Source organism: Onychomys torridus, chromosome 5 (assembly GCF_903995425.1).
Source record: "Onychomys torridus chromosome 5, mOncTor1.1, whole genome shotgun sequence".
In the NCBI taxonomy this organism is placed as follows: Eukaryota; Metazoa; Chordata; class Mammalia; order Rodentia; family Cricetidae; genus Onychomys; species Onychomys torridus.
This window is the reverse complement of record NC_050447.1, coordinates 51,091,476-51,119,142: the sequence shown is the minus strand read 5'-3', so window position 1 is coordinate 51,119,142 and position 27,667 is coordinate 51,091,476. Positions and strand designations below refer to the sequence as shown.

The 27,667-nt window shown below is 44.7% G+C and overlaps 1 protein-coding gene across 2 annotated transcripts in view; it reads right to left on the bottom strand.

Moving 5' to 3' along the window:
- Nucleotides 1-27,667, bottom strand: part of Spg7 (SPG7 matrix AAA peptidase subunit, paraplegin) — a 42,498-nt gene extending 14,831 nt beyond the window's left edge. The window contains exons 1-9 of one of the 2 annotated variants that reach the window (XM_036187924.1): nt 27,450-27,667; nt 24,120-24,222; nt 20,727-20,816; nt 14,375-14,616; nt 11,635-11,774; nt 10,707-10,809; nt 8,997-9,122; nt 8,429-8,591; nt 7,786-7,959 (exon numbers count right to left, since the gene is read on the bottom strand). In XM_036187924.1, coding sequence (XP_036043817.1) covers nt 7,786-7,959; nt 8,429-8,591; nt 8,997-9,122; nt 10,707-10,809; nt 11,635-11,774; nt 14,375-14,616; nt 20,727-20,816; nt 24,120-24,222; nt 27,450-27,632 — 1,324 coding nt within the window. In that variant the 5' untranslated portion in view covers nt 27,633-27,667. The remainder of the gene's footprint in view (nt 1-7,785; nt 7,960-8,428; nt 8,592-8,996; nt 9,123-10,706; nt 10,810-11,634; nt 11,775-14,374; nt 14,617-20,726; nt 20,817-24,119; nt 24,223-27,449) is intronic. The other variant, XM_036187925.1, reaches the window with a different exon arrangement.

The following is a 27,667-nucleotide window of genomic DNA, read 5'->3' as shown; positions in this document are numbered from 1 at the left end:
TGGCACATACCAGTAAATACTAGTACTCTGGAGGCAGGATGATCTGGAGTCCAAGGTAATTCTCAGCCATATACTGAGTTCAAGACTAGCCTGGGATGCATGAAACTCTTGGAAGGAAGGAAGGAAGGAAGGAAGGAAGGAAGGAAGGAAGGAAGGAAGGAAGGAAGAGAGGGAGGGAGGGAGGAAGGAAGGAAAGAAGGAAGGAAGGGAGGGAGGGAGGAAGGAAGGAAGGAAAGAAGGAAGGAAGGGAGGGAGGGAGGAAGGAAAGAAAATCATAGCCTCCTTTTCACACTTTAAACCTGACAGGCTGTAACAGTGACAATAATTCACTAAGCCTTTAAGAACAGAGCAAGGCAAAAGGTCACCTTGCCAAAGCTAAGCAGATACCTAAAAACAATGCTTTTTTTTTTTTTTTTTTAAATAAATGAGCTCAGCTCTGCCTTCTGCCACAGCCCCAGGGTTCCTCTGGACACCTGAGCCTTTGGTAGACTAATAATGACACAGAGAGCAAGAAGCTGATAGGCTAGAAATGTGACAGCTAAGGGAGATTTACACAAACATTCTGCCCAAAGACCTTCCTGGTTTCATGCTCAGGCTTCTTCTTCTTGTTTCAATGAGGCATTATCAATCTCAGTAGCCCTGGCTGGCCTGAAACTTGCTGTATAGAAGAAACTAACCTTGAACTCAGAGAGCTCTGCCTGTCTTTGCCTCCTGAGTGCCTAGGGAGTGCTCCATCACACCCAGCATGCTCATGCTTCTTGAATGTCTTCTGTCTAGGTGCCTTGAAATTCTGAAATTATAACGTTTATATACAAAATTGTGCCAGGCCTGTACCCAGGTATTTGGAAGGCTGAGACAGGAGGATGGCAAGTTCAGTGCCATCTTGGGCAACTAGTGAAAGTTTATCTCAAAATAAAAAATAAATTAAAGAGCTAGGTCTGATGGCACACATCTGTGTCCCCATCACTTCAGAGAGTGATAAGAGGATCAGAAGTTCAAAATCATCCTGAATTACAAACCGAGTTCAAAGCCAGCCTAGACTACATGAGCCTGTCTCAAAAACACAAGCTGGGCATGATGGCATGTGCCTTTAATCCCTGCATTAGGAGACAGAGGCAAATGGATCTCTAAGTTCCAGGCCAGCCAAGGCTACACAGTAAGATCTTGTGTCCTCCCCACCCCTACCCCCAGAAAAACAAACAAATAAAAACTAAAGAAAAAAAATTACAACAGGGCTGGAGAGATGGTTCATTTAGAAACAACCACTTGCTATGCAAGCATGAGGACCTGAGTTTGAATTCTCAGAACTCATGTAAAAGCTGGATGCATAGCACAGGCTTCTATCATCCTAGCACTCCTATGGGAGGGTGGGGAGGGGAGGCAGAAGAACCCCCTAAAGCTCTCAAACCAGCTGGGCTGGGTAGTAGCTCTGTGTGGTGGAAGGATGAGGAAGATACCCAAGAGATGGGTAGTTGGTTAATGTCACAACAGAGATGTGGGGAGTGGGTCCCAATAAGAGAAGCTGACAGCATCAACATAAAGTAATGGGCCATGTATTACCACATAGCACCAATGTAACAGCCACTAGCCAGTGGAGACAGGTTATCTCACTCAGGTTCACTTCGAATTTTTGGTCTGGAGGTAGGGGGATTCCAGAAACTGTGCTATGTGTGCAATGGCTCTTAGCAAGGCCAATACTGCTATCTGGGGCACACACTAAGAACCACCAGTGGTATCCATGTGCTCTTAAGCCTGGCATCACCCAGGCCTTGGCCCACAGTCTGACCTGAAGTGTTAGTGACTCCACTGAAGAAGGGTGATGAGAGTCCCAGTGGTTAGATGAATAGCTATTTTGCTATTGGGATATGACACAACAGCGGAGTCCCAGGCTATGTCTGTTTTGTTATTCACTCACCCGACACGGTCATGAGGAAATGCATTTTGTAAGCTATGCAAAATCTACTCACTTCTACTGTGAGGACTGGACTGTCTAGATGCATAAAAGCCACGGCAAGGCCAGCAAGATGGTTCAGTGGGTAAGAGAGCTTGCTGCCCAGTCTGGTAACTAGAGTTCAACACCAAGGATCCACAAAGTGCAAGAGAGAACAGACTCCTGCAAATTGTCCTCTTTCTCCTACACGTACATTGTGAGATACATGTATTTACTTGAACCTTGAACATAAATAAAATCCAATTTTTAAAAAAACTGCAAGGTCAAGCCAGGTGGTGGTGGAACACGCCTTTAATCTCAGCACTTAGGAGGCAGAGGCAGGTGGATCTCTATGAGTCCGAAGCCAGCCGGGCCTACAGGGCAAGTTCCTGGATAGCCAGGACTGTTATACAGAGAAACCCTGGCTTAAACAAAACAAAACAAAAATTTGCAAGGTTAGATGTAGGTAAAAACAAACAACAAACAAACAAACAACATGGGTATGATAGTGTTTTCTTAATGAGTTTTTTGGGGGGTTGGGGTGAGAGATTGAGACAATGTTTCTCTATGCAGCTCTGGCTATCCTGGTACTATCTATGTAGACCAGGCTGACCTTGAATTCAAAAAGATTCTTCCTTCCTCCCAAGTGCTGGAATGTTTGTAAGGCCCCACTATAGTGCCCAGGCTGACTTCAGATTCCAGATCCTCTTGCCTCAGCCTCCTGCATGCTGGAATACAAGTATGTACTACATCATCTGTCTTCCTCCTTCCTTTCTAATTATTTTTATTTTTTATTTCATTTTATTATTATTTTTTAATTTTAATTGGATTTACTTTCTGTTGTATATGAGTATGAGTGTTTGGCCTGCATGAATGTATGTGCACAAAGTGTGTACCTAGTCAATGTGGAGATCAGAAGAGGGTGTCTCAGCCTCTGCAACTGGAGTTACAGATGGATGGTGCATGTGGATATGGGGACCAGAGCCCAGTTCTCTACAAGGACAACAAGTATTCTTTTTGTTTGTTGTTGTTATTGCTGAGACAGGGTCTCGCCATGTGGCTCTTGAATTTCCTCTGTAGATGAGGTTAGTCTTGTCTTTTTTTGTTTGTTTGTTTGTTTTGGTTTTTCGAGACAGGGTTTCTCTGTGTAGCTTTGCGCCTTTCCTGGAACTCACTTGGTAGCCCAGGCTGGCCTCGAACTCACAGAGATCCGCCTGGCTCTGCCTCCCCTGTGCTGGGATTACAGGCATGCACCACCACCACCCGGCTGAGGTTAGTCTTGAACACATAGATATTCACCTGCCTCTGCCTCCTGAGTGTTGGGATTAAAGGCTGCGCACCCCATCATGAGTGGTTACAAGTACTCTTATCTGCTGAGCCATCTTTCCAGCCTGCTTATTTCCTTTTAGTTTATTTATTCATTTATTTATCTATCTATTTATCTGTTTGTTTGTTTGTTTATTTTTACTTTATGTACATTGGTGTTTTGCCTGCATGTATGTGTGAGGGTGTCAGATCTTGGAGTTACAGACAGTTGTGAGCTGCCATGTGGGTGCTGGGAATTGAACCTAGGTCCTCTGGAAAAGCAGTCAGTGCTCTTAAGCACTGAGGCATCTCTCTACCCAGTGGTAATTTTTTTTTTTTTTTTTTAATATAAACCAGGATCTCATGCATACAAGGCAAGAGCTCTGCACTGAGCCACTCCCCAAGCCCTGTTGGATTTTTTCTTTTCCTTTGAAATAGGGTCTCACTAGGTAGTACTGGGTAGCCTGGAACTTGCTATAACCAGGCTGGTCTCAAACTCACAGAGATCTACCTGCTTCTGCCTCCTGAGTACTGGGATTAAGGGTGTGAACTGCTATGCTTGTCCCTGTTAGGATTTTCAAATGACTCCAATGTAGAATCAGCAATCACTTTCTCCATTTGTTTTTCCCCAAGCAAAAACTATACAACATATACCACAGCAGAACACTCCATGTTAAAAAACCCTTTCTCCGGGCAGTGGTGGTAAACATCTTTAATCCTAGCACTTGGGAGGCAGAGGCAGGTGGATCTCTGTGAGTTCCAGGCCAGCCTGGTCTACAGTGAGTTCCAGGCCAGCCAAGGGTGTTACACAGAGAAACACTGTCTCAACGCCTCCATACCCCCCCAAAAAGAAGCCCTTTCTCTAAGAATACACCTACGGCCAAGTGATTGTGTGGTAAGCAGGTGGGCAGCTGGCGCACTTGTTGTAGGCTCTCTTCTATAACTTTATGGTCCCAGAAATGCACACAGCACCTGTGCTGAGGCCTCTGTGACCAGTTCTCATTCCCTGAGGAGTTTTTCCCACGACCAGCACAACATCCGCTCAGCTCCCTCCTCTGCACTTCAATGAACAGAAATTGCTCTTCCTGAGGAGACAACAAAGACTAATCTCAGAGCTTCTGAAGGAACCAGTGTCCACAGCTGTGAGAGCACAAAGAGACTTGTTAGTGCTGGGCCAACTTGACAAGCAACCAGTTCCTCAGCCAACCCTGGGGGACAAACAGCTATTTTTATGGTAGTTCAGAGAAATTCAGCTCAGAAAAATGTCATGCTTTCTAGTAGACTCAAATCTCTTGAAAAAGATGGCCTCTGTCATTCAGCTGTATGAGATAACAAACTGGTTAACAGATTTTCTTTTCTAGTTCAGTAGCAATGTTATGAAATCCATTTAAGCCCCTATTTAAATAAAACGTATCTTTGAGGGGAGAAAAGAGCCAGAAGAGAAGGGTTCACTGGAGTTTCCTTCATGATCAAGGACGCATGGTCAATGTTCAGAAGGATGAGGGGTACGTGTTCAACCTCACTTCATAGAGTCCTAGCTGAGACAAAGACTTCATGCCAGGTTCCTGGGTCTGGTCTGAAAGTATCTGTCAGCTTCTAGCAGCCCTCTGCTCTCCACAAGGAACTACCACATCCTTGGAGGAGTTAGTGCTCTGGAAACTTGACAGTGAGCACTTGCTGTCAGTGTGCAGAGCAGCTGTTAGGGTACTTGCTGCGCCTGCCATGGGCTCTGAACTGATGGACAACTGGACAACAACAGAGACAGGAACAGGAGGGCTGAGGCAGCTCTATATGTAACCATTTTCCTCCCATCTCAACAATAGAATACCTTTCCCTCTTCATTGTTAGAACCATCCTTTGATTGATTGATTGATTTGTTTGTTTATTTATTTTGGGATTTTTGAGACAGGGTTTCTCTGTGTAGTCCTAGCTGTCCTAGAACTTGCTCTATAGACCAGGCTGGCCTTAAACTCACTGAAATCAGCCTGCCTCTGCCTCTCAAGTGCTGGGAGAGGCCACCATTGCCCAGTCCATCCTTTGATTTTTAAACTTATAGCAACTTTACAATTCATGAAATAACTTCCAATGTTAACCAGGCCATCTGACATCACAAGAGCCAGGAGTTGAATTCTCACATACATGTGTGTGTGAGACCAGTGCAAACATATGCATGTGCATGTAGGTGCAAGTATGTGTCTGTGTATGAAGGCCAAAGGAAGACATAATGTGTCTTCTATCGCTCTCCACCTTATAGTCTCCCACCAAAGACGTAATGTTGCTTACAGCCTTGAGGATCATCATGTTACTGAACTGTTCCTACCCAAATAAATGCTTCACCTGGTCTTAAGAACACAACATACACGAAACATCACATAACTAGGTGTGGTGGTGCAGGCCTTTCATTCCAGCATTCAAGAGGCAAAGGCAGGCAGATCTCTATGAGTTCAAAGCCAGGATAGTCTACAAAGTGAGATCCAGGAGAGTCAGGGCTATTATACAGAGAAACCCTGTCTCAAAAAAAGCAATAAATAAATAAATAAATAAATAAATAATCACATCACAGTCCCCTAAAAAGATGTCTTTAACACAACTGTCCCGCAAAGAGTGTTACCATCTCAAAAGACTGGAAGAAACTCAGAGCCAACATCACCCCATGGGCTACATTAGATTGCACTGGACCTGGATAAGGGCAATGGAGCCATAATGTTACATCTTGGGACTGACAGCTAGCAAGAAGACTTTGAAGAGACTTACAAAGTTTTGTTCAGTCTAAACTCTTTCATATCACTGCTAAAATTTCTCCTTACACAGAGAAACCCTGACTTGAAAACCAAACCAAACCAAACCAAACCAAACCAAACACCAAGTAAGTGCATCTCATCTATACCAAAAATAGCTTGAGAAGAGTGTCTCCTGCTGTGGATATCGCTCTGTGTAAATAAAGTTCTGATTGGCCAGTGGCCAGGCAGGAAGTATAAGCGGGACAAGGAAGAGGAGAAGGCGGGGAACAGGAAGGCTGGGAGGAGACACCGCCAGCCGCTGCCATGAGAAGCAACATGTAAAGACATTGGTAAGCCACAAGCCATGTGGCAAAGTATAGACTAACAGAAATGGGTTAATTTAAGATAGAAGAAGTAGATAACAAGAAGCCTGCCACGGCCATACAGTTTCTAAACAATGTAAGTTTCTGTGTGCTTTCTTGGTTGGGTCTGAGCGACTGTGGGACTGGCGGGTAAGAGAGATTTGTCCTGACTGGGCCAGGCAGGAAAACTCTAACTACAGTCTCCATAAGATATAAATCTAAAACCTGTAATTCTAGTTGAATAATAGTTAAAAATTGACCTCAAGTTGGGTATGGAGCCACATACTAGTAATCCCAGCCCTTGGGGAGGCTGAGGCAGGAGGATCAGGGATTTGAGGCCAGCCCTAGGGTCACATATTGAAATCTTGTCTCAAACACAAAAACCAAAGGGCTGAAAGGTTGGTTCAGCAAGAGAACTTGATGCTGTTCCAGAGGACCTGAGTTCAGTACCAGCATCCATATCAGCAGCTTACAAGCACACTAACTCCAGCTCCAGGAGAGCCACACCTGTTCTGACTTCCTCATGCTTATGCATGTTCATAAAATAAAATAAAAAATAAACATGCCAGGCATGATGGCACACAACTTTAATCCCAGCGTTTAGGAGGCAGAGCTAAGTGAATCCCTGTGAGTTTGAGGTTAGATCAGTCTGCATAGCAAGTTCTAGGCCAGCTAGGGTTATATAGTGAGACTGTGTCTCAAAACAAAAATTTCACTGGGGATGGGGTCAGTGCTCGCCTAACATGTGTGAAGCCCTGAATTTACTCCCCAGTATATAAAAGAAAAGCTGAATTTCCTTTGTATTTACTTATTTTACCTATATGAATGGTTTGTTCGCAAGTATGTTGTATGTACCATATGTGTGCCTGATGCCTACAGGTTAAAGGGCACTGGATGCCAGGGAACTGGAATTATAGATGGTTGAGAACCACCATGTGGATGCTGGAAACCAAACCCAGGTCCTCTGTAAGAGCAACAAGTACTCTTAACCACTGAGCCCTCTCTCCAGCTCTAAAAGGAGTTTCTTTTCTTTTCTTTCTTTTTTTAAATGTGCATTGGTGTTTTGCCATGGGTGTCAGATCCTCTGGAACTGGAATTAGACAGTTTTGAGCTGCCATGTGGGTACTGGGAATTGAACCTGGGTCCTCTGGAAGAACAGTCAGTGCTCTTAACTATGATCTCTCCAGCCCCCTAAGCAGAGTTTCTTACAGGTAGCAAATGGATAGACAATTCTTAAGCTGACTTGCTGTTAGATGTCAACATCTAGAATATTCTCTGCATAATGTTCTCACTAGAACTAGGAGTTGACAGCAATATATAACAGTGGCAATACCCCTATCAGTGATAAAGACTCTATCAGCTAAAACAAAAAACATGACCAAATTCACCCACTCTGAAAGCCATTACTCTGATAGGATCAGGGTCTTCTCCTGGTGTACAGTGTATGGTGGGGCATGCTGGCACTGACCGTCCATCTCAACCAGGAGCTGGTTAAGGGTCTGTTCTTCCTCTGTGTTGGAGAAACCAGACATGGAGGTGGACCGCTTCTTTCCCACAGCATCGATCTCATCAATGTATACTATGCAAGGGGCCCGGGCTCGGGCTTCCTTGAAGAGGCTTCGCACACGGGCAGCTCCCAGGCCTGAGGGGACACAGAATGTCAAAATATAGGCAGATAAAGGAAATCAAATCCTATTTTGGGTCACAGCCAGGCAAAATCTTCCACCAGAGATGCCTGTATCTAACAGGCCACTCTCTGCAGATGAACCAGAAGTGCCATGTAGTCATCCAGGCCTCCCAAGCCACAAATCCAAGTGGAATCAAAGCACATAACTACCAAGTGGGTGTGGACCAAAGTTTTTGTTTTTTTAAGACAGGGTTTCTCTGTGTAGCCCTGGGTGTCTTGAACTCAGAGTTCCGCCTGCTTCTCCCTCCCCAGTGCTGGGACTAACATGCCTCACCTCTGCCTGGCTTGGAACAAAGCTTATTTTAACTTGGGTTGTGTTTGTCCTTCTCTGTTCAACTCAGCTCCCCATGTTAAGGAGGGTTATGTGGAAAGCCACCCCAGCACTAGGCCCATGAAGCTGCCCATACTTCCAGCCCACACCTACCTCCAATGACTTCCACAAACTCCGGGCCAGCCATTGCTAAAAAGGGCACCTGAGCCTCAGTGGCTACTGCTTTGGCCAACAACGTCTTCCCACAACCAGGGGGTCCCAGCAACAGGGCACCCTTTGGAACCTTGGCACCAAGCTGAAGGAAACGCTCTGGGCTCTAGGCAGGAATAGACATGTGACACTAAGTACTCAGCATTTCAGAGAATGTTTAAGGGACTCATATGAAGAGTATCTTATGAAGCAGCTATAGTTTCAGTGGGTCCAGAAAAAGCAAAAAAGCTTCATAGGGTCACAGCTCCAAGAGAAAAGATGGTCTAGTTGAAGTGGACTGTTAATTACACTCCTCTCTTCTGACTGTATACTGGGCATTGCAGTTGGCTTACCAGGTACAGACACATCTTATTGTATCTATGAGATGAGACTGTCACCCTTAACATATAACACCTAACCCATGGAATAAACCCCAGGCTCCAAGTGTCTGCTTACTCCAGCTTTATTTCTTGTAGGGAAGACATTTTACCACCCACTCACATCTCTCATGGCCTTAACACATGCCTCTCACCTTCAGATAATCCACAAACTCTCGGACTTCTAGTTTGGCTTCATGCATTCCTGCCACATCTTGGAAGCTCACTCCTTTCCCTGTCTTCCCATCCACGATGGTGAAACGTGCCATTTTAAGCTGATTCTGTGTAGAAAGAGTCAGGGCAGGAAAGTGTGCATCCCTAGCAAAATGGGGAAGCAGTAGCTACTAGCTGCCTGACCTAACCCAAAGCTCTATCTCCACCCTGGGTGGAGCTGTTTCCTCTCACAGCCCCAGAGGACCAGCTTATCAGCCTACTCCCTCCGTTACAATGGAGATCACAGACCACTTCAAACACACAAGGGGAACTTTGGTTTATATTGTTTATATCAGGAAGAAAGTAATCTTAACAATTTATCTTTAAAAAAATAGAACTGGAGAGATGTTTCAGTGGTTAAGAGCACTTGTTCTTCCAGAGGATCAATTACTAACACCTACATAGAGACAACCTTCTATAATTTGAGTTCCAGGAGATTCAACACTCTCCTCTGGCCTCTGTATGCCCTGAATGCAGGCAAAACACCCATATACATAAAATAAAAATACATTAAAAAAAAATAAGCCAGGCGGTGGTGGCGCATGTCTTTGATCCCAGCACTAGGGAGACAGAGGCAAGTGGATCTCTGTCTGAGTTTAAGGCCAAGCTGGTCTACAGAGCCAGTTCCAAGACAGCCAGGGATACACAGAGAAACCCTGTCTCGAAAAACAAAAAAAACAACACTCTTTTTGGGTATGGTGACTCATACCTTTAATCCTAGCTTTTAAGGCAGAGGCAGGTAGACCTCTGTAAGCTCCATGTTAGTGTGGTCTACATAGGTAGCCAGGCCAACCAGGGCTGCACAGTGAGATTCTGTCTTAGAAAAAAGAAAAGAAAACCGGGTGGTGGTGGCCTTTAATCCCAGCACTTGGGAGGCAGAAGCAGGTGGATTTCTGTAAGTTCAAGGCCAGCCTGGTCTACAGAGCGAGTTCCAGGACAGGCTCCAAAGCTACACAGAGAAACCCTGTCTCGAAAAACATAACAAAACAAAACAAAACAAAAAAAGAAAAAAAGAAAAAAGAAAAAAAGAAAGGAAGGGAGAAAAAGACAACCATGAACTTCTCCTCAGAGTAGGGAGCATAGCTCAATAGTAGAGAGCTCGCATGTTAGCAGTCCAAGGCTCTAAGGTTAGTCACCAACACATCAGAAGAAAGTCTTCTTTAGCCCGGAGACAGAATCTGCTCGTGTTCTTAGTGGAAACAGTGGCACTCCGGGGCAGAAGGGAGCTGCCTACATCCTCAGCCTAAGCCTGAGGGGTGGAGAAGCCACAGGTGGGAAAGTGCACTTTCTAAGGTATACCCCAAGAACGGAAGGGAGTTTTCCTACGGTATGGCTCTTCTTTACGGTACTTTTAATGTTTCTCTATTAGCCAGTGAGAGAGAAAAAGAAGAGCATCACTCCCAGCTGATATGGGACTTTGCAAAAAAAAAGAACCACTCAGAACACAGTTCCCTAACTTAGTGGGCTCAGTGCCCCAATGTCAGGAAACAGGCTTTCAGCAACACTGGTTATCCCACACTCTCCAGGCAGCCAAGCAGGTGAGATAGACTGCTGGTCACAGCCACTGTCAAAAGCTCATTTTGCTCAGGGCTTTTTCTACAGGCTATGGAGAAGCATTCAAGTTCTTACAGACATCCAGCAGTACAACTTACAAAAGCACTGAATCCGCCTTCCCTTCCTGTCATCCCAGTCAGTCGGAAAACATACCACAGGATGGCCAAGCCCACTGCTGTCATCCCCAAGGCGTAGAGGGCACTGGGTAAGAAGAAAAGCAGTTATGCAGGTGGAAGTCATTTTCAAGGCAACTGGTGAACAAACCTTAGGGCTGGGAGCTCTAAAGCAAACAGTTGTGCAGACAAGTTCTCCTGTCCTACTGTTAGCAAGTTCCTCTTCCACACAGGTTTCAAGTGTTCAGACTGAATGAACAAAGGCTTACCTACGCTGCTACGTGACAATGTCCAACAAAAGCAGGCTCTTCTATGGCTAACATGTTATATTTTGTCATTTTCAATTAGTAAACAAACAAAAAGACTTAATAAAATTAAACTCTGTGATTAGGCTCTCTATGTGAGAAGGAAGAAGAGGACCACCCATGACCTGCCCCATACTTCCCTGTCACTTGACAATAAAAACAGATCAGCCTCAGGGTGGGAGGTTTCAGCATCTGGGCTGTGCAGATTACAAGTCATTTTCAAAGGAGTACTCTTTAGACATTGGCTTCCATCACTAGCAATATTGGCCTATGGGCTCCATGGCCCTCACAATATACCCAACAGTGCTAAGATGCCTCTGAAAGAATTTCTACTTATTATGACCCTTTCTATTCCTTCTGTTCCATTTCCTTTATGGAAAGCAGCAACCTTGGTGTGTTTAACTCAGGACTACCTACCACAGACAACTGAAGAGAGAGAAAGCTCTAGGGATTTGTACTTCCACATCTGCAGCCTCTGTCCTCTTACATTCATGGAACTTTCCCACAGGGACCCAGCCAAGTCAGCTCAAGATTTGTTGTCTGTTCAGTGTGTCTCACATTACAAAGCCAAGCTGGATTAGGTCAAGCGCACAGGACAATGAACATACTTTCCAAAGAATCCTGTCCGCTTGTAGGAAACAGGAATCCTGTCCTTGCTCTCAATGTTCAGCTCATCTTCAGCTGCTCGAAGCTTCTCTTCAAATTTGTCAATATTTGCAACCTGCATCCGGTACATCAAGGCCAGCCGCTGAGGGCAAAATGTAGAGTGGGCAGAGAGAGAGAGTGAAAGGTCAGCACGCAGAGCTGGCGCACTGTATGACACCAGGACTCCAAAGACATCACTTTGTAAAAGCACTTTCATGCCTAAAGAGTTCTAGTTTTCTCAAGTCCAACCTAGCATGACAACCTCAGGAGACACTCCTTCTGATGGAAATGCTTTGTACTTAGTAAAACTTTACCCCGGCACGTGGGACTCACCACAGGGACAGGCACCTGCAGTAAGTCACAATATCCTTATGGCCAGTCTGGGTCACCAGTTTCAGGTTTTATTATTTTTGCTTTTGTTTTGTGAGACAGTGATCTTGTTATAGAACTCAGGTTGGCCTTGAATGCAAACTTCTCCTGAATGAACCATCTTGCCCAGTTTTCATGTCATTTTTGTCATATCCCACACATTACCAGGTTAAATTTGAGCAAATTCTAATATATTCCTGGATATAATTTGAGCCAATGATGGATGATGGATGGCTCAGCCCTACAGTTTCAGAGAAGTCTTCAACAATGTGTCATGGCTCGCTGTATATTGGTGGGGCTAACAGTAAGGAGGCAATTAAATATTTTAACCACCATTACATTTCCTCCTTCTGCACATTAGATAAAGCATCCATAAGGTACACTTTCAGGATTACCTTTACTGATCCTAGATGTCTGCTCTGGGCTTTCCCAATATGTCAAGCCATTCTAATACCCAAATAGCTTCACTAACCTGCATAAGGGGAAAAGGTTTGAAATGACCCTCTTTACTCTGCCAGACTCAAGAGCAAACAAAGTGTCTTATTTCAGAAGCCAGTTCAAACCCTACATTCTATGTAGTGTCTGGGACTTTGTGTGTGTGTGTGTGTGTGTGTGTGTGTGTGTGTGTGTGTGTGTGTGTAGCTGAGGATCAAACCCAGGGCCTTGTGCTTGCTAGGCAAGCATTCTACCACTGAACTAAATCCCCAACCCCATCTGGGACCTTCTGTATCTGCCTCATCCAGATGCTTGTGCAAAGTCAGAGTGCTCTGCACACCTTTGCTGAGGCAGGCGGGTGTTTTGGGGCAGGTACTTGTTTTACGCATTCATTGTTGTGGTTAGATGGATTGAGCTTTTGTTGTTTGACAGTGTGTATTGATCCCATTGCCCCAGTTCTTACAAGTTATCAGAACAGAGCTGATCTAATAGAACTTTCTGGACCAGATGACACTCATGCCACCCACATCCATGTAAAAGGAATCTCAAGGTGTCCTTTCGGGTGCAGAACAGATCTGTTGAAAGAAAATATACTCCACTGGAAGAATAGGCTCATTCTCGTCAGTAGAGCCTACAAATAGAGACTGTGCCTACAGTCTGGCGTGGTCACTTGGAAGAGGGGCGATCACCAGGTGGCCTCTCACAGTTACACTCTCCTGCCACCCAACTGGGTCTGTTATGGTAGCACACACCTTTAATGTCAGAACTTGGGAGGTAGAGGCAGGCAGACCTCTAGGAGTTTGAGGTGAGGCTGGTCTACATAGTAAGGCCCAGACCAGCCAGGGCTACAGAGTAAGACTCTGTCTAAAAACAATCATAGTCCTAAATAGCCCTATACTCAAGCAGTTTTAAGGCTCACATAGAAAAAAAAGGATATTCTAGGTATACCTTTGCCTGAATGCTTTCAGGACTCAGTAACGGTATGTGACACTGGGGGAGAAGTGAGAGAGAGACTCTAAGAACTGAAGCAGATAGGTGGCTGCATCTTCATACTGGTTGTCCTCTGAGGCCAGTCTCCACAGCTTCAACTGTGAGTACTCTCACCCTGGGGTGGGACATGTCCCTGATCTCTGACACTGAGCCTCCCACCTGATCTAAACCCGGGCTCCCAAGCTGGGATCTTGGCGTGAGCACAGTCCCTCCTTGTCGTCTCTGAGTTCCAGTCCTTCACTAACTTGCATTTATTTTATATCCCCAAAGGGCAGACCGGTCTATGGTGTCAGCAGGCCTCCAACTAGTAGCCCATCATCTACTTCTGCATCCATCTCTGCCAGCCATCCACTTAAGAGCTATGTTGCAAACTGTTTACAGTAACTCCTTACCACCTTAGCTCTCCCAGATCTTCGTGACCTGAGACAAAGCCCAGGCCTTCTGACTTCATAGCTAGCCCTGCACTTACCCAGATTGGCTCAGCACAACTTCTAGGCTGCAGATGGTCTCATCTCCTTATCCTCTCAGACCTGGGAGATACTGTTTAGAATCAACTGTCACTTATTTTCACCTCTTCCACTGACACGCCATCAGAGCTGTCTTTCTTGTCAAGAGCTCCTCTGACTACCTTCTTGAAGTCCCACCCGAACAAACACTGTTCAAACCCTGCAGCAAGCCCTACTCTGTAGACAACCAGGCAAGCTCAGGATTAAAAGGCTGATTGAGGGGTTGGGGATTTAGCTCAGTAGTGGTAGAGTGCTTGCCTAGCAAGTGCAAGGCCCTGGGTTCGATCCTCAGCTCAAAAAAAAAAAAAAAAAAAGAAAGAAAGAAAGAAAAGAAAAAGAAAAAGGCTGATTGAAAAAGGGAAACTCCCAACTTTCCCAGTCCAATGCCTTCACCCCGACTCACAGGCCGCCCAAACACCACGGCTCCAGGATGCAGATAGACTTCCACCACATCACTTTCGGGTACCACCTGCACACGCTGCACCTCGCCTTTAGCCAGCATCTCATTGACAAAGTCAGTCCAGGAAATACTGCCCCCACTGGTACTGAGGGAGTTGAGCAGGCTCATGACAACAGCAATGATGAACAAGGTGCGCAGCCTCTCACGATACATCTGGTCTTCCCGCTCTTTTCGTCTCCTCTCCTCTGAACAGAACACAGGGAGAGTCAGGTACATCAAGAATAAGCCCAGGCACATTCTCACATGAGCAAAGGGCCTCATTTCTAACTCTCTCCTTACAAATACCAGCAAAGGAGGGACAGGATCTGTGTCCCAATGAATCCCAAGTTTCTGCCTGTTTTTTAAGTGTTATCCTAGGCCTGGCATAGTGGTATACACTTTTCTTTCTTTCTTTCTTTCTTTCTTTCTTTCTTTCTTTCTTTCTATCTATCTATCTGTCTATCTATTTATTAGTGATTTGTTTGTTTGTTTATTTGTGATTTATTTATTTATTTATTATGTATGCAGTGTTCTGCCTGAATGTTAAAGAGGGTGCCAGATCTCATTACAGATGGTTGTGAGCCACCATGTGGTTGCTGGGAATTGAACTCAGGACCTTTGGAAGAGCAGTCAGTGCTCTTAACCTCAGAGCCATCTCTCCAGCTCCTTATTTATTTTTTATTCATCTATTTATTTTATATCCTGGCTGCAGCCTCACCCTCATTCTCCTCTCCCAATCCCTCCTCCCACCCCCCAATCCATTCGTCTTCCGTCTCCATCCAGGAGAGGGCAAGTCTCCTATGAGTACAAATAAAACATGGCAAGCCAGGCAGTGGTGGTGCACGCCTTTACTCCCAGCACTTGGGAGGCAGAAGCAGATGGATCTCTGTGAGTTCGAGGCCAGCCTGGTCCAGGAAAGGCACCAAAATTACACAGAGAAACCCTATCTCGAAAAACCAAAAAACAAACAAACAAAAAAACAAAACTAACAACAACAACAACAACAAAAAACAAAAAACCCCAAAACCATGGAATATCAAGTTGCAGTAAGACTAAGCACCTCCCATGTGTCCCAGAACTTAGGAGGCAGAAGGAGGAGGACCTCTGTGAGTTCAAGGGCATCCTGGTCTACATAGAGAGCCCCAGGAAAGCCAAGACTACATAGAGAGACTCTGTTTCAACACCACTACCACCCCCCACCCCTACCCCTGAGAAAAAGAAGAGATGATACACTTGACTAATGCTATCCATATGCTGTCTGCAGTCACTGAGACTTTATTCACTAAAGTCACTTCAGAGGAAGTCATAGTTCCCACTGTGAATAGCATGTAACAACTTTTAAAGTAAAAAGCCATCCAAGGAACACCATGCTGTTGCCTCATACAGAAGACTATCCACTACAAGTCCAGAAAGAAACACAGGTACTGCAATGCATGCTGTAAACTAAATACAAACATAATACCTGTAGCATATATAAGCTATCAGGCACAGCAAGGCCCTGCTCCCATCTGCCCCAAAAGATAATATCTTCTTCGTTCATGGAAGAGTCGAATTCCCCCTCTACCCAGACTGATTTCTTCAAATGTAATATTTAAAACTATGATGCTAGGGTTGGGGATTTAGCTCAGTGGTAGAGTGCTTGCCTAGCAAGCGCAAGGCCCTGGGTTCAGTCCTTAGCTCTGAAAAAAAAAAAAAAAAAAAAAAAAAGTTGATGCCAAGTGTAGTGGTGCAGGCCTTTAATCCCAGCACTTGGGAGGCAGAGGCAGAAGGATCCAAAGCCCTCTGCTCTCTATCAGAGTCTGCATAAACATAGTATGTATATATGTACATACACATAGTATATATAATTCTAGCCCTTGGGAGGAAGAGACAAGTGGATTTCTGTGTGTTCCAGCACAACTAGGGCTAAAAAAAGGAACAAAATCCCCAAATCATAATCTCAAATGCTCACGAGCACATACACACCAAAGACTCCAGGGCTGGCAAAATAGCTTAGCAAGTAAAGGCACTCGCTGCAAAGCCTCATGACCTGGACCCACACAGTGGACAGACAAAACCAACTCCCATAATCTGCTGTCCAACTGTCACAAGCACATTATGCATGCATGCCCCTTCTGCACAATACACACATAAATAGATATAATAAAAACTCAAATACAGGGCTAGAGAGATAGCTCAAGGGTTGAGACTACTGGGTACTCTTCCAGAGGATCAGCACCTAAACGGCAGCTCACAACCGTATGTAACTCCAGTTCCAGTACCACATCTACTTCCGGCACTACACGCATATGGTAGGTACACTGACATACACAATAATTGAAACAAAATAGATAATGGTGATACGTGCCTGTAATGCTAGTGATTGGGAGGTGGTGGTAGGAAAAATCAAGAGTTCAAAGTCTTCCTGAGTTACATAGTGAGTTTAAGGCTAGCCTGGGATACGGGACACTCTGTCTTAAAAACACCAAAATAGGCTGAGCAGTGGTGGCACACGCCTTTAATCCCAGCACTTGGGAGGCAGAGGCAGGCAGATCTCTGTGAGTTCGAGGCTAGCCTGGTCTACAAAGCGAGTTCCAGGAAAGGCGCAAAGCTACACAGAGAAACCCTGTCTCAAAAAACCAAAACCAAAAAAACAAAATGAAATGAAACAAAACAAAACACCAAACCAAAGTAGTACACTTTTTTTTTTTTTTTTTGAGACAAGGTTTCTCTGTGTAGCTTTGCGCCTTTTCTGGAACTCACTTGGTAGACCAGGATGGCTTCAAACTCACAGAGATCCGCCTGGCTCTGCCTCCTGAGTGCTGGGATTAAAGGTGTACACCACCACTGCCCGGCAGTAGTACACATTTTTAGCCCAGCTCTCTGGAGTACTGATGCAGGGGGATCTCAAAGTCTGAGGTCAGCCTGGTCTACATGGAAAGTTCTAGAACAATCATAAATACACAGTGAAACCATGTCTTAAAATAATAATAAAAAATAGATAAAATAAAATAAAAATAAACCAAAGCTGGGCATGGTTGCACGTACCTGTAAGCCCAGCAATTAGGAGGTAGAAATAGGAGGCTTCTGCTACACAGTGAGTTCAAAAACTGCCTAGGAGTGGCTGGAAAGATAGTCCAGCTGTTAAGAGGACTGACTGGGTTCAATTCCCAGCACCCACTGACAACACACAGCTGTCTAGAACTCCAGCCCCAGGGCACTAAGCGCACATGTGGTGCACAGACACATATTAAGACAAAACATCCATACACAAAAACAACCTGAATATATACAACCCTGGTCTTGTGTTAGGGGTGGGGGTGGGGCAAACATGATGTTGTATACCTGTAATAACTGTAATCCCAGCACTTGGGAGACTGGGGCAAAAAAGTTAAATGTTCAAGTCCAGCCTGGGCTACAAAATTGAGACCATTCCTCTCTCAATTTCAAAAAGTCAAAAATTAATAAATATAATTCATATACTAGTCCTTAAGACTATCATGTTGTCCCTCATTTCTATTCCCATGATCCCATCACAAGAGACAGTGAACCCCGGCCCTGGGAGTGCATGCCCAGAGCTCAACTCCTTCCTCAAGGACTCTCCCAAACTGCCCAATCCTGCCTGTCCCCCATTGATCTGTGCCATGTTTATTTGTGATCTCAAAACTTCAGTTTGTTCTTAAATATTTTTAATTATGTGTATGTCTAAGTGTAGGTTTATACCTTTGAGTACAGTGTCTGCAGAGCCAAAAAAGAGTAATGGATCCCCTGGAACTAGAATTTCAGGCAGTTTGTGCTGGGAATTGAACTCATATCCTCTGCAATAGCAGTAGAACTCTTTAACCACTGAGCCATACCTTCAGGCCTCTAAATACTGCTTCCTACACATTTCTTGCAAATCTTTGGGCTTAATAACGTACCAGCTCAGAAAGTTCACAGCAGAGTTTTTTTGCTGCCTGAGTATCTGATGTCACACTGTCTCCAAAGTGCTTAAGGCTCCATCAAAGCTATCGCATTTTATATCCACCAGTCAGCAGCACAGCCAGCTGACTAATAGTAAGCTTTGTTGCCAAAATTCTTTGGGGGGGTGGCTGTCAATTGCTAAATAGGTCACTGGTTCAGGCATGTAAAGACAAAATGATGTTACTGAATTTCAAGGGAAGAGTCACCAGGTTTTCAGGCTCAGAAATCCTTCCTGCTGTGAGCACCATGTAGATAGTTCTAGATCCATACCATTCAATCTGACTACTGATAACCTGTAGAGAAACCTGAAAGATAAGGACAAGTCTCACCCTGCAGAAACAATGGAGGCATCCTCCTTAGGAGACTACTAAAAATTTTGAAATGTATTTATTGTGTGCACACACACAACTGTGTGAATTCATATGCACCTCATGCATGCAGGAGCCCATGGAGGCCTGAAGAAGAGATATCAGAGGTCCCAGAACGAGAACACAACCTAGATGGTTGTGTGCTACCATGTGAGTGCTGGGAATGACCAAGATCCTCTGCAAGAGCAAGAAGTAACCACTGGGCCATCTTTCTAACCCTTGCCTGAAAATTTCATCAAAGGTTTATTCTAGCCAGGTTGTGGTGGCACGTGCCTTTAATCTCAGCATTCAGGAGGCAAACAGGCAGATCTCTTTGAATACAAGGCCAACCTCCTCTACAGAATTAGTTCCAGGACGGCCAGGGAGGTTACACAGAGAAACCCTTACACAGAAAAACTCTATAAATAAATAAATAGATAGACGGATGGATGGAGGGATAGATAGATAGATAAAATTTAAAGAGCCACGCATGAAGACTTATAATCCCAATACTTGAGAGTCTGAGGCAATGGCCAGCCAAGGCTACAGAGCAAGACCCCGTCTCAAAACAAAAATGAACAAACAAGCAAAACAACAACAAAGCCAAAGCCAGGAGCAGAGGCAAACATTTATAAACCCAGCACTTGGGAAGCTGAGGCAGGAGGATCAGCTCAAGGAAGCCTCAGCTATGCAGTAAGTTCTAGGCCAGCCTGGGCTACATGATACTTTATGTGAAAAAAGGTGGAGGAAGAAAGAAGAGAAGCCTTTTTCACTTCAAGACGTGAAATGTTCACCTGTATGTTCTAATTCTTTTTAGTTTTGCTTAAAAACAAACAAACCAAAAACTATGTGTGTGGTTTGAGTGTGTAGTGTGCATGTATTCATATGTGTGAGCACACATGTAGGTCGGTGCACATGTGCGTGTGGAGGCCAGAAGTTGACATCAGGTGACTTCCTTCATTGTTCTCCATCTTATATACTAAGACAAGATCTTTTACTTGAACCAGAGCTTGTGATTCAACCAGTCTAGCTGGTCAGCTTGCACCAGCGATTCCCTATCTCTGCTCCCCAGTGATGGGATTTACAGACAGACAGGCTGCTGACTGCTCAGCATTCACACAGGTGCTGTGGATCCAAACTCTCACACTTGCATGACAGTGCTGTACTCACTGACCCATCTCCCACAGCCTGTTTTCCCTTTAGATTGAATAACCTGGGTAAGTGTGATGGTGCATGCCTATAATACCAGCATTCACTCAGAAGAGGCACAAGCTCAGAGCCAGCCTGATCCAAGTGAGACTGTCTCAAATAAATAAATAAGTAAATACACTTAATCCATTTAGAATTTGCTCTATTTTGAGAACAGAATTAAATGAGACAACGTACGAAAATACTTAGTACAACGCTAAGCACATACTAACTATCTCTAAGGGTAGATAACTTCCAACATTTTTGGTTCCAAAAACAAAAACAAAAAGCAGCTTCTACCTAAGAAACTTAAACTCTCAAAGTTCAGTTCAAACACTCATCTTCTATGTGCTTTACACTCCTGGACGAGTCCTAGCTCCAGCGGGTGAAACCTAAGCTATGAGGATGTTGTTGGTTTCCCCAAGTGCGGCTCTGAACTGGAACAGGGCACTGTTAGCGTGTAAACGGTGGTGATCCTGCAGCTGTAAACCTGGCCCACTCATTTGCCTGCTCCTCACTCATCTGCTAGCTGGCTTCACACATTCAGGAACAGTGGAACCCCTGACTAGTATGCACAGGGCTGGGCTCACCACAGTCTCCACTCCCAGGATTTAGGATTTGCCCTTTCTGTGCAGAGACGGAAGCTCTGTCTGCCTCAGACATTCTCGAGTGTGACAGAGGGACACGGGGTCCACAGAAGCATCTTTGAGAGAACCAAGGACTCAGCAAGCACAGAGGGAGGGCAGTTCACACGGGGACAGGCAATCAACTCTGCCTTTCTTAACAAGAGGGGAATCCACAAGGAGGCACAAGAGGGACAGGTACAGGAACATCAGTACCTTCATCATCTTCAGGGGCCTTGCCTTTGGGTTTATCATTGTCTTTGTTCTTCTGCTTCCTCTGTGAGGTATTAAAATAGTAAGTGCCACCTATAATCAATAAGAAAAGGATTAAGTTTGTAGCTACAAGAGACATCCAAGAAAGCAGTATGTCCACAAATAACCACATCAGAACAGAAACCACCTGGAGCCTATGCCTGAGAATTCCTGCATCAGGTATGACAGCATTTCCTTCTATGTATGCCACTAACAACATCTACTTGTGATAGAATAATGAACTACTAATGTCTAAAGACAAATTTTTGCTATCTAAACTGGATAGCTAGTGGCTGAAACATACTTCTTAGACACCTGTAACTCCAGTGCCAGAGAATCCAACACCAATACCCTCTTCTGGCCTCTGTGGGCATCTGGATTCATGTACACACACATTCATTGCAAAAAAAATTTTTTTTTCATTTTTAAAAAAGTAAAATGAGGCTGGGTGGTGGTGGCACATGCCTTTAATCCCAGCACTCAGGAGGCAGAGGCAGGTGGATCTCTGTGAGTTCAAGGCCAGACTGGTCTACAGAGCGAGATCCAGGAAAGGCACAAAGCTACACAGAGAAACCCTGTCTCGAAAAAACAAACAAACAAAAAACAAAAAGGGAAAAAAAAAGAAAAAGAAAGAAAAAAAAGTAAAATGAGATTGGAGAGAGGCTCAGCAATTAAGAGCACTTGTTGCTCTTGCAGAAGGCCTGGGTTCAGTTCTCAGAACGCACATAAGGTGTTTACAACCATCCATAATTTCAGTCTCAGGGGATCCAACACCCTCTTCTGACTGCTCAGGCAGCAGGCACACCTGTGGTGCACACAGAAACATTCAGGCCAAACACTCATATACATGAGATAAAGAAAACTAATAATCATTTTTAAATAAAGCAGCAAAATGGCTGGCCAGGTACGTAGCTCATAACTGTACTACTAGCACTCAGAAGACAAAAGGATCACCTTGAATTCCATGCCACCAGGTTACAAGGTGTTATACACAAGCCAGAGCTACAAAAGAAAACAGAAACGAAAAAATAATAATTTTTTAAATTGGCTAACGTGAGAGAATACAGAACTAGAGGATATAGCTCAGTGGCGGGCAGGATACATGCTGGGTTTGATCCCAAAATTCACCCACCCACCCCACCCCCCCCCCCGACACACATGGTGTCACAGACGTAAGTTTAAAAATGACACACGCTTAGCCCGGAACAATCTAAACATGCTTTAAATGAACTAAACAGACGAATGACTCAAATTGTCGGCACCTATGGTAGCAGCAGCAGCTCAGCTGCCAGGGACAGGGACAGGCTGGTATAAGGCTGCACGGAAAAGTACAGGAAAGGTTTGGCCTTGCCCAAAGTCTCAACAAATGGGAGAGAAAAATCACCATGCCAGCAAATCTTAAAAAAAAAAAAAAAAAAAATTATGTATCTCCATCCAGGTGTGCTGGCACACATCTTTGGCACTCAGGAAGTAGAAACAGGCAGAGATCTCTGAGTTTGAGGCCAGCCTGATCTACAAAGCAAGTTCTAGGACAGCCAGGGATGTACAGAAAAACCCTATTTCAAAATAAATAAATAAATGAGCAAAAAAATTAAAAATTTAAAAAAAAAACCACCTGGTGGTCGTGATACACGCCTTTAATCCTAGTACTTGGGAGGCAGAGGCAGGTGAATCTCTATGAATTTGAGGCCAGCCTTGTCTACTAAGAGAGTTCCAGGACAACCAGGACTATTACACAGAGAAACCCTGTCTCAAAAAAATTTTTTAAAAATTAATTAAAAAAAATATTTTTTATCGATATGGATGTTTTGCCTACCTGTTTATATGTCTATCATGTGCATGCCTGAGGAAACTAGGTGCCATATCTGGCTAAGCTGTTTTACAAAGTGAGTTCCAGGACAGCCAGAGCTACAACAGAAAAACCCTGTCTCCAAAACACAAAACAAACAAATAAAAAATGACAGTGACAATGAAATACAACTTCAACTTCATGCTTGATTTATTTTTTAAGATTTATTTTTTATTTTATGTGTGTGGATGTTTTGCCTGCATGTACATCTGTGCACCACTTGTGCTGTGTTAGCGAAGGCCAGAAAGAATTGGATCCTCCAGAAGAGGCATTACAGAAGGCTTAGCTGCCAAGTGGGTTCTGGGAACCAAACTCTGAAAAAGTAGCCAATGTTCTTAACTGCTCAGCCATCTTCCCAGTCCCCACCACTTATATTTTTAAGACGAGGGCTAATTAAGATGGCTCAATAGGTAAAGGTTCTTGCTGCCAAGCGTGATGACCTGAATTTTATTCCTAGGACTCACAATGTAGGAGAGATCCACGGGGGACCTCCTTCCTTCCTCTCTCCCTCCCTCTCTCTCTCTCTCTCTCTCTCTCTCACACACACACACACACACACACACACACACACACACACACACACAGCTGCTGAACAAAACATAATGTAAGGAAAAATAAGTCTAGGCCTGGTAGAGCACACCTGTCATCCCAACATTTGGAAGGTAAAGACAGGAGGATTATGAGTCCAAGGCCAGTATAAACCACAAATTAATACCTTGTTTCAACAATACAAAAACAGACACTAAAAACCCAAACCAAACCAAACCAAAACCAGGTGAGTAGTGGCATAGTCCTGTATTCTACCACTGGGAAGGTAAAGGCAGGATGATCAAGAAGTACTCAGACTCCCTATCTATAAACATCATTTCAGTCTATCCAAAGACTAACAGGCTCACAACAGAAAGAACCAAAGTTTGGAATGAAAATATAGCTTAGTTGGTGGAGTACTTGTCTACCATGCACAAAGTTGAGTCCAATCCCTATCATCATATAAAACTAGACACAGGGGCACATACCTGTAATCTCAGCACTAAAGAGGTCAGAAGATCACAGTTTTTATGATGGCTGTTCTTAGTTTTCTAGTCAAAGTCAAACTAGCAACATTCTCCTAGTGGTCGCTTGTCACTTGTCAAGGAAACTACATTCTTAGATTTGATCACAGCGTATGTATACAGATGGAAATGGCAGATTTTGCTGCACACTTAGGCCATTTGAATAGCCTTCTGCTCCTAGGCTACTCTACTGAAAGCCACATGCTCTCACTATAGTAAGTACTATGTTTTCAGACAACTTGAACCTTGAACTCTTTCCTTTCTTTCTTTTCTTTTTTTTTTTTTGAAGACAGGGTTTCACTAGCTAATTCTGGCTAGTCTTGAACTGGTAGCCCCCTATTTCAGTGCTGGGATCACAAGCATACTAGACCATGCTCCTCTTCCATTATACTCTTATAGGACGACAGTAAAATCTGTGTCCATCACTAAGGGAACATGCAATGCATAGATACACACCTGAAAGCTGCCACAGTCTGATTGCATTTGGAACTATATGCTGTTTCAGTAACAATCCGCTAATACCTCCAAAGCTAGGGATCAGTATTCGAAATAGCAAGTTCTGTAAAAAAGAAAAAGACTGAGGTAACACTAAGACCACACACCAAAACAACACAGGGCTAGGGATATGGAACAGTAGGCAGAGTGCTCGTCTAGCATATAGGAAGCCATGGGTTTGATCCCCAGTACCCCATAGTGGTAGGTGCCTATAATCCCAGCACTGTGACACAGAGTTTAGCCTCAAACTCAGTGACCCTTCTGCACCAGCCTCCCAAGTGCTGGGATTACAGACATGTGCCACCAACCCAGAGCTTGTTTCGTTTTTGCTTTTGTTGTTTATAACTGCCTTATGTTCAGTTATATATATTCAGGCTGGCTCCAAATTTACTATGTAGCTGAGGATGGCTTTGAAATCCTGACCTTCCATCTCTACCTCCCAAATATAGCATTATAGGTGTGTTCTACAATTGGCTTAGACTTTTATGTTCATTTCCCCCACAAATTAGGGTCTTACATGTAGCCCTGGCTGGCCTAGCATGGAACTCCATATGTAGATCAAGCTGGCCTTGACCTCACAGAGATCTACCTGCTTCTGCTCATGAGTGCTGTGATAAAAAGTAAATACTACCATGACCCACCAACCTTTAAATATGAAGATCAACAATCCAATTGAACATTTTTCTGATTCATAGTATAGTGAGGCTAAGAACTGAAACCTTGTTACCAATGGGAAGGCTATCTCTATCTTCTTATGGTGATATTCCTACAACATCAAATGGGGTCATACTGTGAGTATATTGTGAAGTCCACTCCTTTCTTCACTGTCATGGAGAAGACTGGGGCCCATTTGACAGGTGAAGCCAAAAGGTCAACATCTTTGCCCCTGGTGATAGTTGTGAACTAAAACTCACTCAAGGGCATCAACAAGCTGGGTGGTAGTGGCACAGGCAGAGCTAAGTAGATCTCAGAGTTTGAGCCCAAGATGGACTAAAGAGTGAGTTCCAGGACAGCCAGGGCTACAAAGAGAAACTCTGTCTCAAAACACCAAAAAAAAAAAAAAAAAAAAAAAAACCCAACCAACCAACAAAAACAACAACAAAACAAACAAACAAACAAAAAAGAGTATCAACAATGCCTCCTGTACCACCAACTGCTTAGCCCTGATGGCCAGGGCCATCTCTGTGAACTTCGATGTCCCGAACAACTCATAACCACAATCTATGCCATCACCACTACATGGCCTCTCTGGGAAATCAGCATGATGGCAATGGAGGTGCCCAGAACATCACCACCTCTGCATCCACTGGCACTGTCAATACTGTGGGTGAGGTCATCCCAGAGCTGCACAGAAAGGAAGCTTACCGGCATGGCCTCCTGAATGTCCACCCATTCCCAATGTCTGCCCTGGATCTAACCTGGAGAAAGCTGCCAAACATATTGGCATCAAGAAGGTGGTGAATGCCGGGCAGTGGTGGCGCACGCCTTTAATCCCAGCACTTGGGAGGCAGAGCCAGGAGGATCTCTGTGAGTTTGAGGCCAGCCTGGTCTACAGAGAGAGATCCAGGACAGGCACCAAAGCTACACCATTAAAAAAAAAAAAAAAAAAAAAGTGGTGAAGACGGCTGGAGAGATGGCTCAGAGGTTAAGAGCACTGGCTGCTCTTCTAGAGGATCCATGTTCAATTCCCAGCACCCACATGGCAAGTCATAACTGTCTGTAATTCCAGTTCCAGGGGATCCAACACTTTCATAGACATTCATGCAGGCAAAACATGAATGCACATGAAATATAAATAAATTATTTAAAAAAGAAAAAAAAGAGAGAAGGTGGTGAGCAGATATCAAGGGGACCGCTAAAGGGCATCATGAGCTACACTGAGGACCCAGTTGTCTTCTGAGACCTTAACAGTGATACCCACTCTTCTACCTTTATGTCGGGGCTATCACTCCACTCAGCTACCACTGTGCCAAACTCATTTACTGGGACAGTGAATTTGGCTATAGCAACAAGATGGTGGACCTCATGCTCTACACTGCCTTCAGGGAGAACCCTGGACCACCTATCCCAGCAAAATCACAAAAGAAAAAGGGAGGCCCTCCAGTGCTGAGGAGTCAAATGCTCTATTAAAATACCGAGGCTCTCCCCCTCCTCAGAGTTTCCATCCTAGACCTGCCTCACAAAAGAGGAGGGCCTAGGGAGCTCTACTGTCAATTCCATCAATAAATGTCACTGGATTCAGCCAAAAATCAAACCAAAACAAAAAAGAAACAACCACAAAAGCCAATAACTTTCAACCATAGACTGAGAATCACAAGACTAGTTTCAGGCTCCAACTCACAATCTTCCTGGCCTCAGCCTCCCTGTAAATGCTGAAATTGCAGGTGTACTTGCTCTGCTTAAAAAATAAATAAATACATAAATTCAAGTGCATATTTATCTGTAATATTTACAGTGCCCTGAAATGTAACCACTTGGAAGTTTTTTGTTTTTGTTTTTTCGAGATAGGGTTTCTCTGTGTAGTTCTGCGCCTTTCCTGGAACCTACTTGGTAGACCAGGCTGGCCTCGAACTCAGAGATCCACCTGGCTCTGCCTCCTGAGTGCTGGGATTACAGGCGTGCACCACCACCGCCCGGCTGGAAGTTTTAAGATAATATCAAAACTTCATTAGGCTGAGATGAGGGGCCTGAAGGAAGCACAGCCTTCCCATTCGGAACTCAAGGAATTCCTCTCAATAACAAACTACTTCTGTAGCTACATGGTTTTCGTTTCATGCAAAAAGCTTCCTATTGCTCTAAGCAACAATTATTTTTCCAAAGGTGCTGACATTCATCCTAATGGAACTGGTCCAGTTGAGCCAACTGTACCACTAATGTCAGACACTGGTGAAATCATCCTGGTAGGGTGGCCCACACATATAACCCCAGCGCTCCCGAAGGTGCTGGTAAAAGGATCATGAATTCCAGAGCTGCTTTGACTACACATTGAGTTCCAGGTTACATGAAATCCTGCCCCAAAAACAAAAAGGAAAGGAAGGAAAGAAACTGGTATAGACTCAATTCTAAACCCCCAGGGCCTGAGGTACAACACATCTCACACATACACACTAGGGCTAGAAGAACCACCGAGGCTCACCCTCACCCCTCAGTCAGCCCACATCAGCCCTCCTCCCGCACCAAGCAGCCGGATAGGCCTAGCAGATGCCTTGCCAAAGAGGAAGGTGCAGGCGCACATCCGGTCCGCCGAGACCCGCGACACCCGCCGCCACCGCTAGGTTCGGAGCGGGTTACCTGCGGCGCTTGGCCTCCAGCCGCAGCGAGGCCAACCGGAGTCCCGCGGACCATGTATGGCCGCCTGCTCCCAGCCCCGGACGAGAGGCCTGGGTCCCTTCCCCGGAGAAGACCCCATAGGCGCCTGGGCCCAGGGTCCGGGTTTTGGCGGAGCGCGCGCAATAGGAGCAACGCGGCCGCCATGATGCCGACAGCGGCGCCTGCGCAGTGGGGCTCCG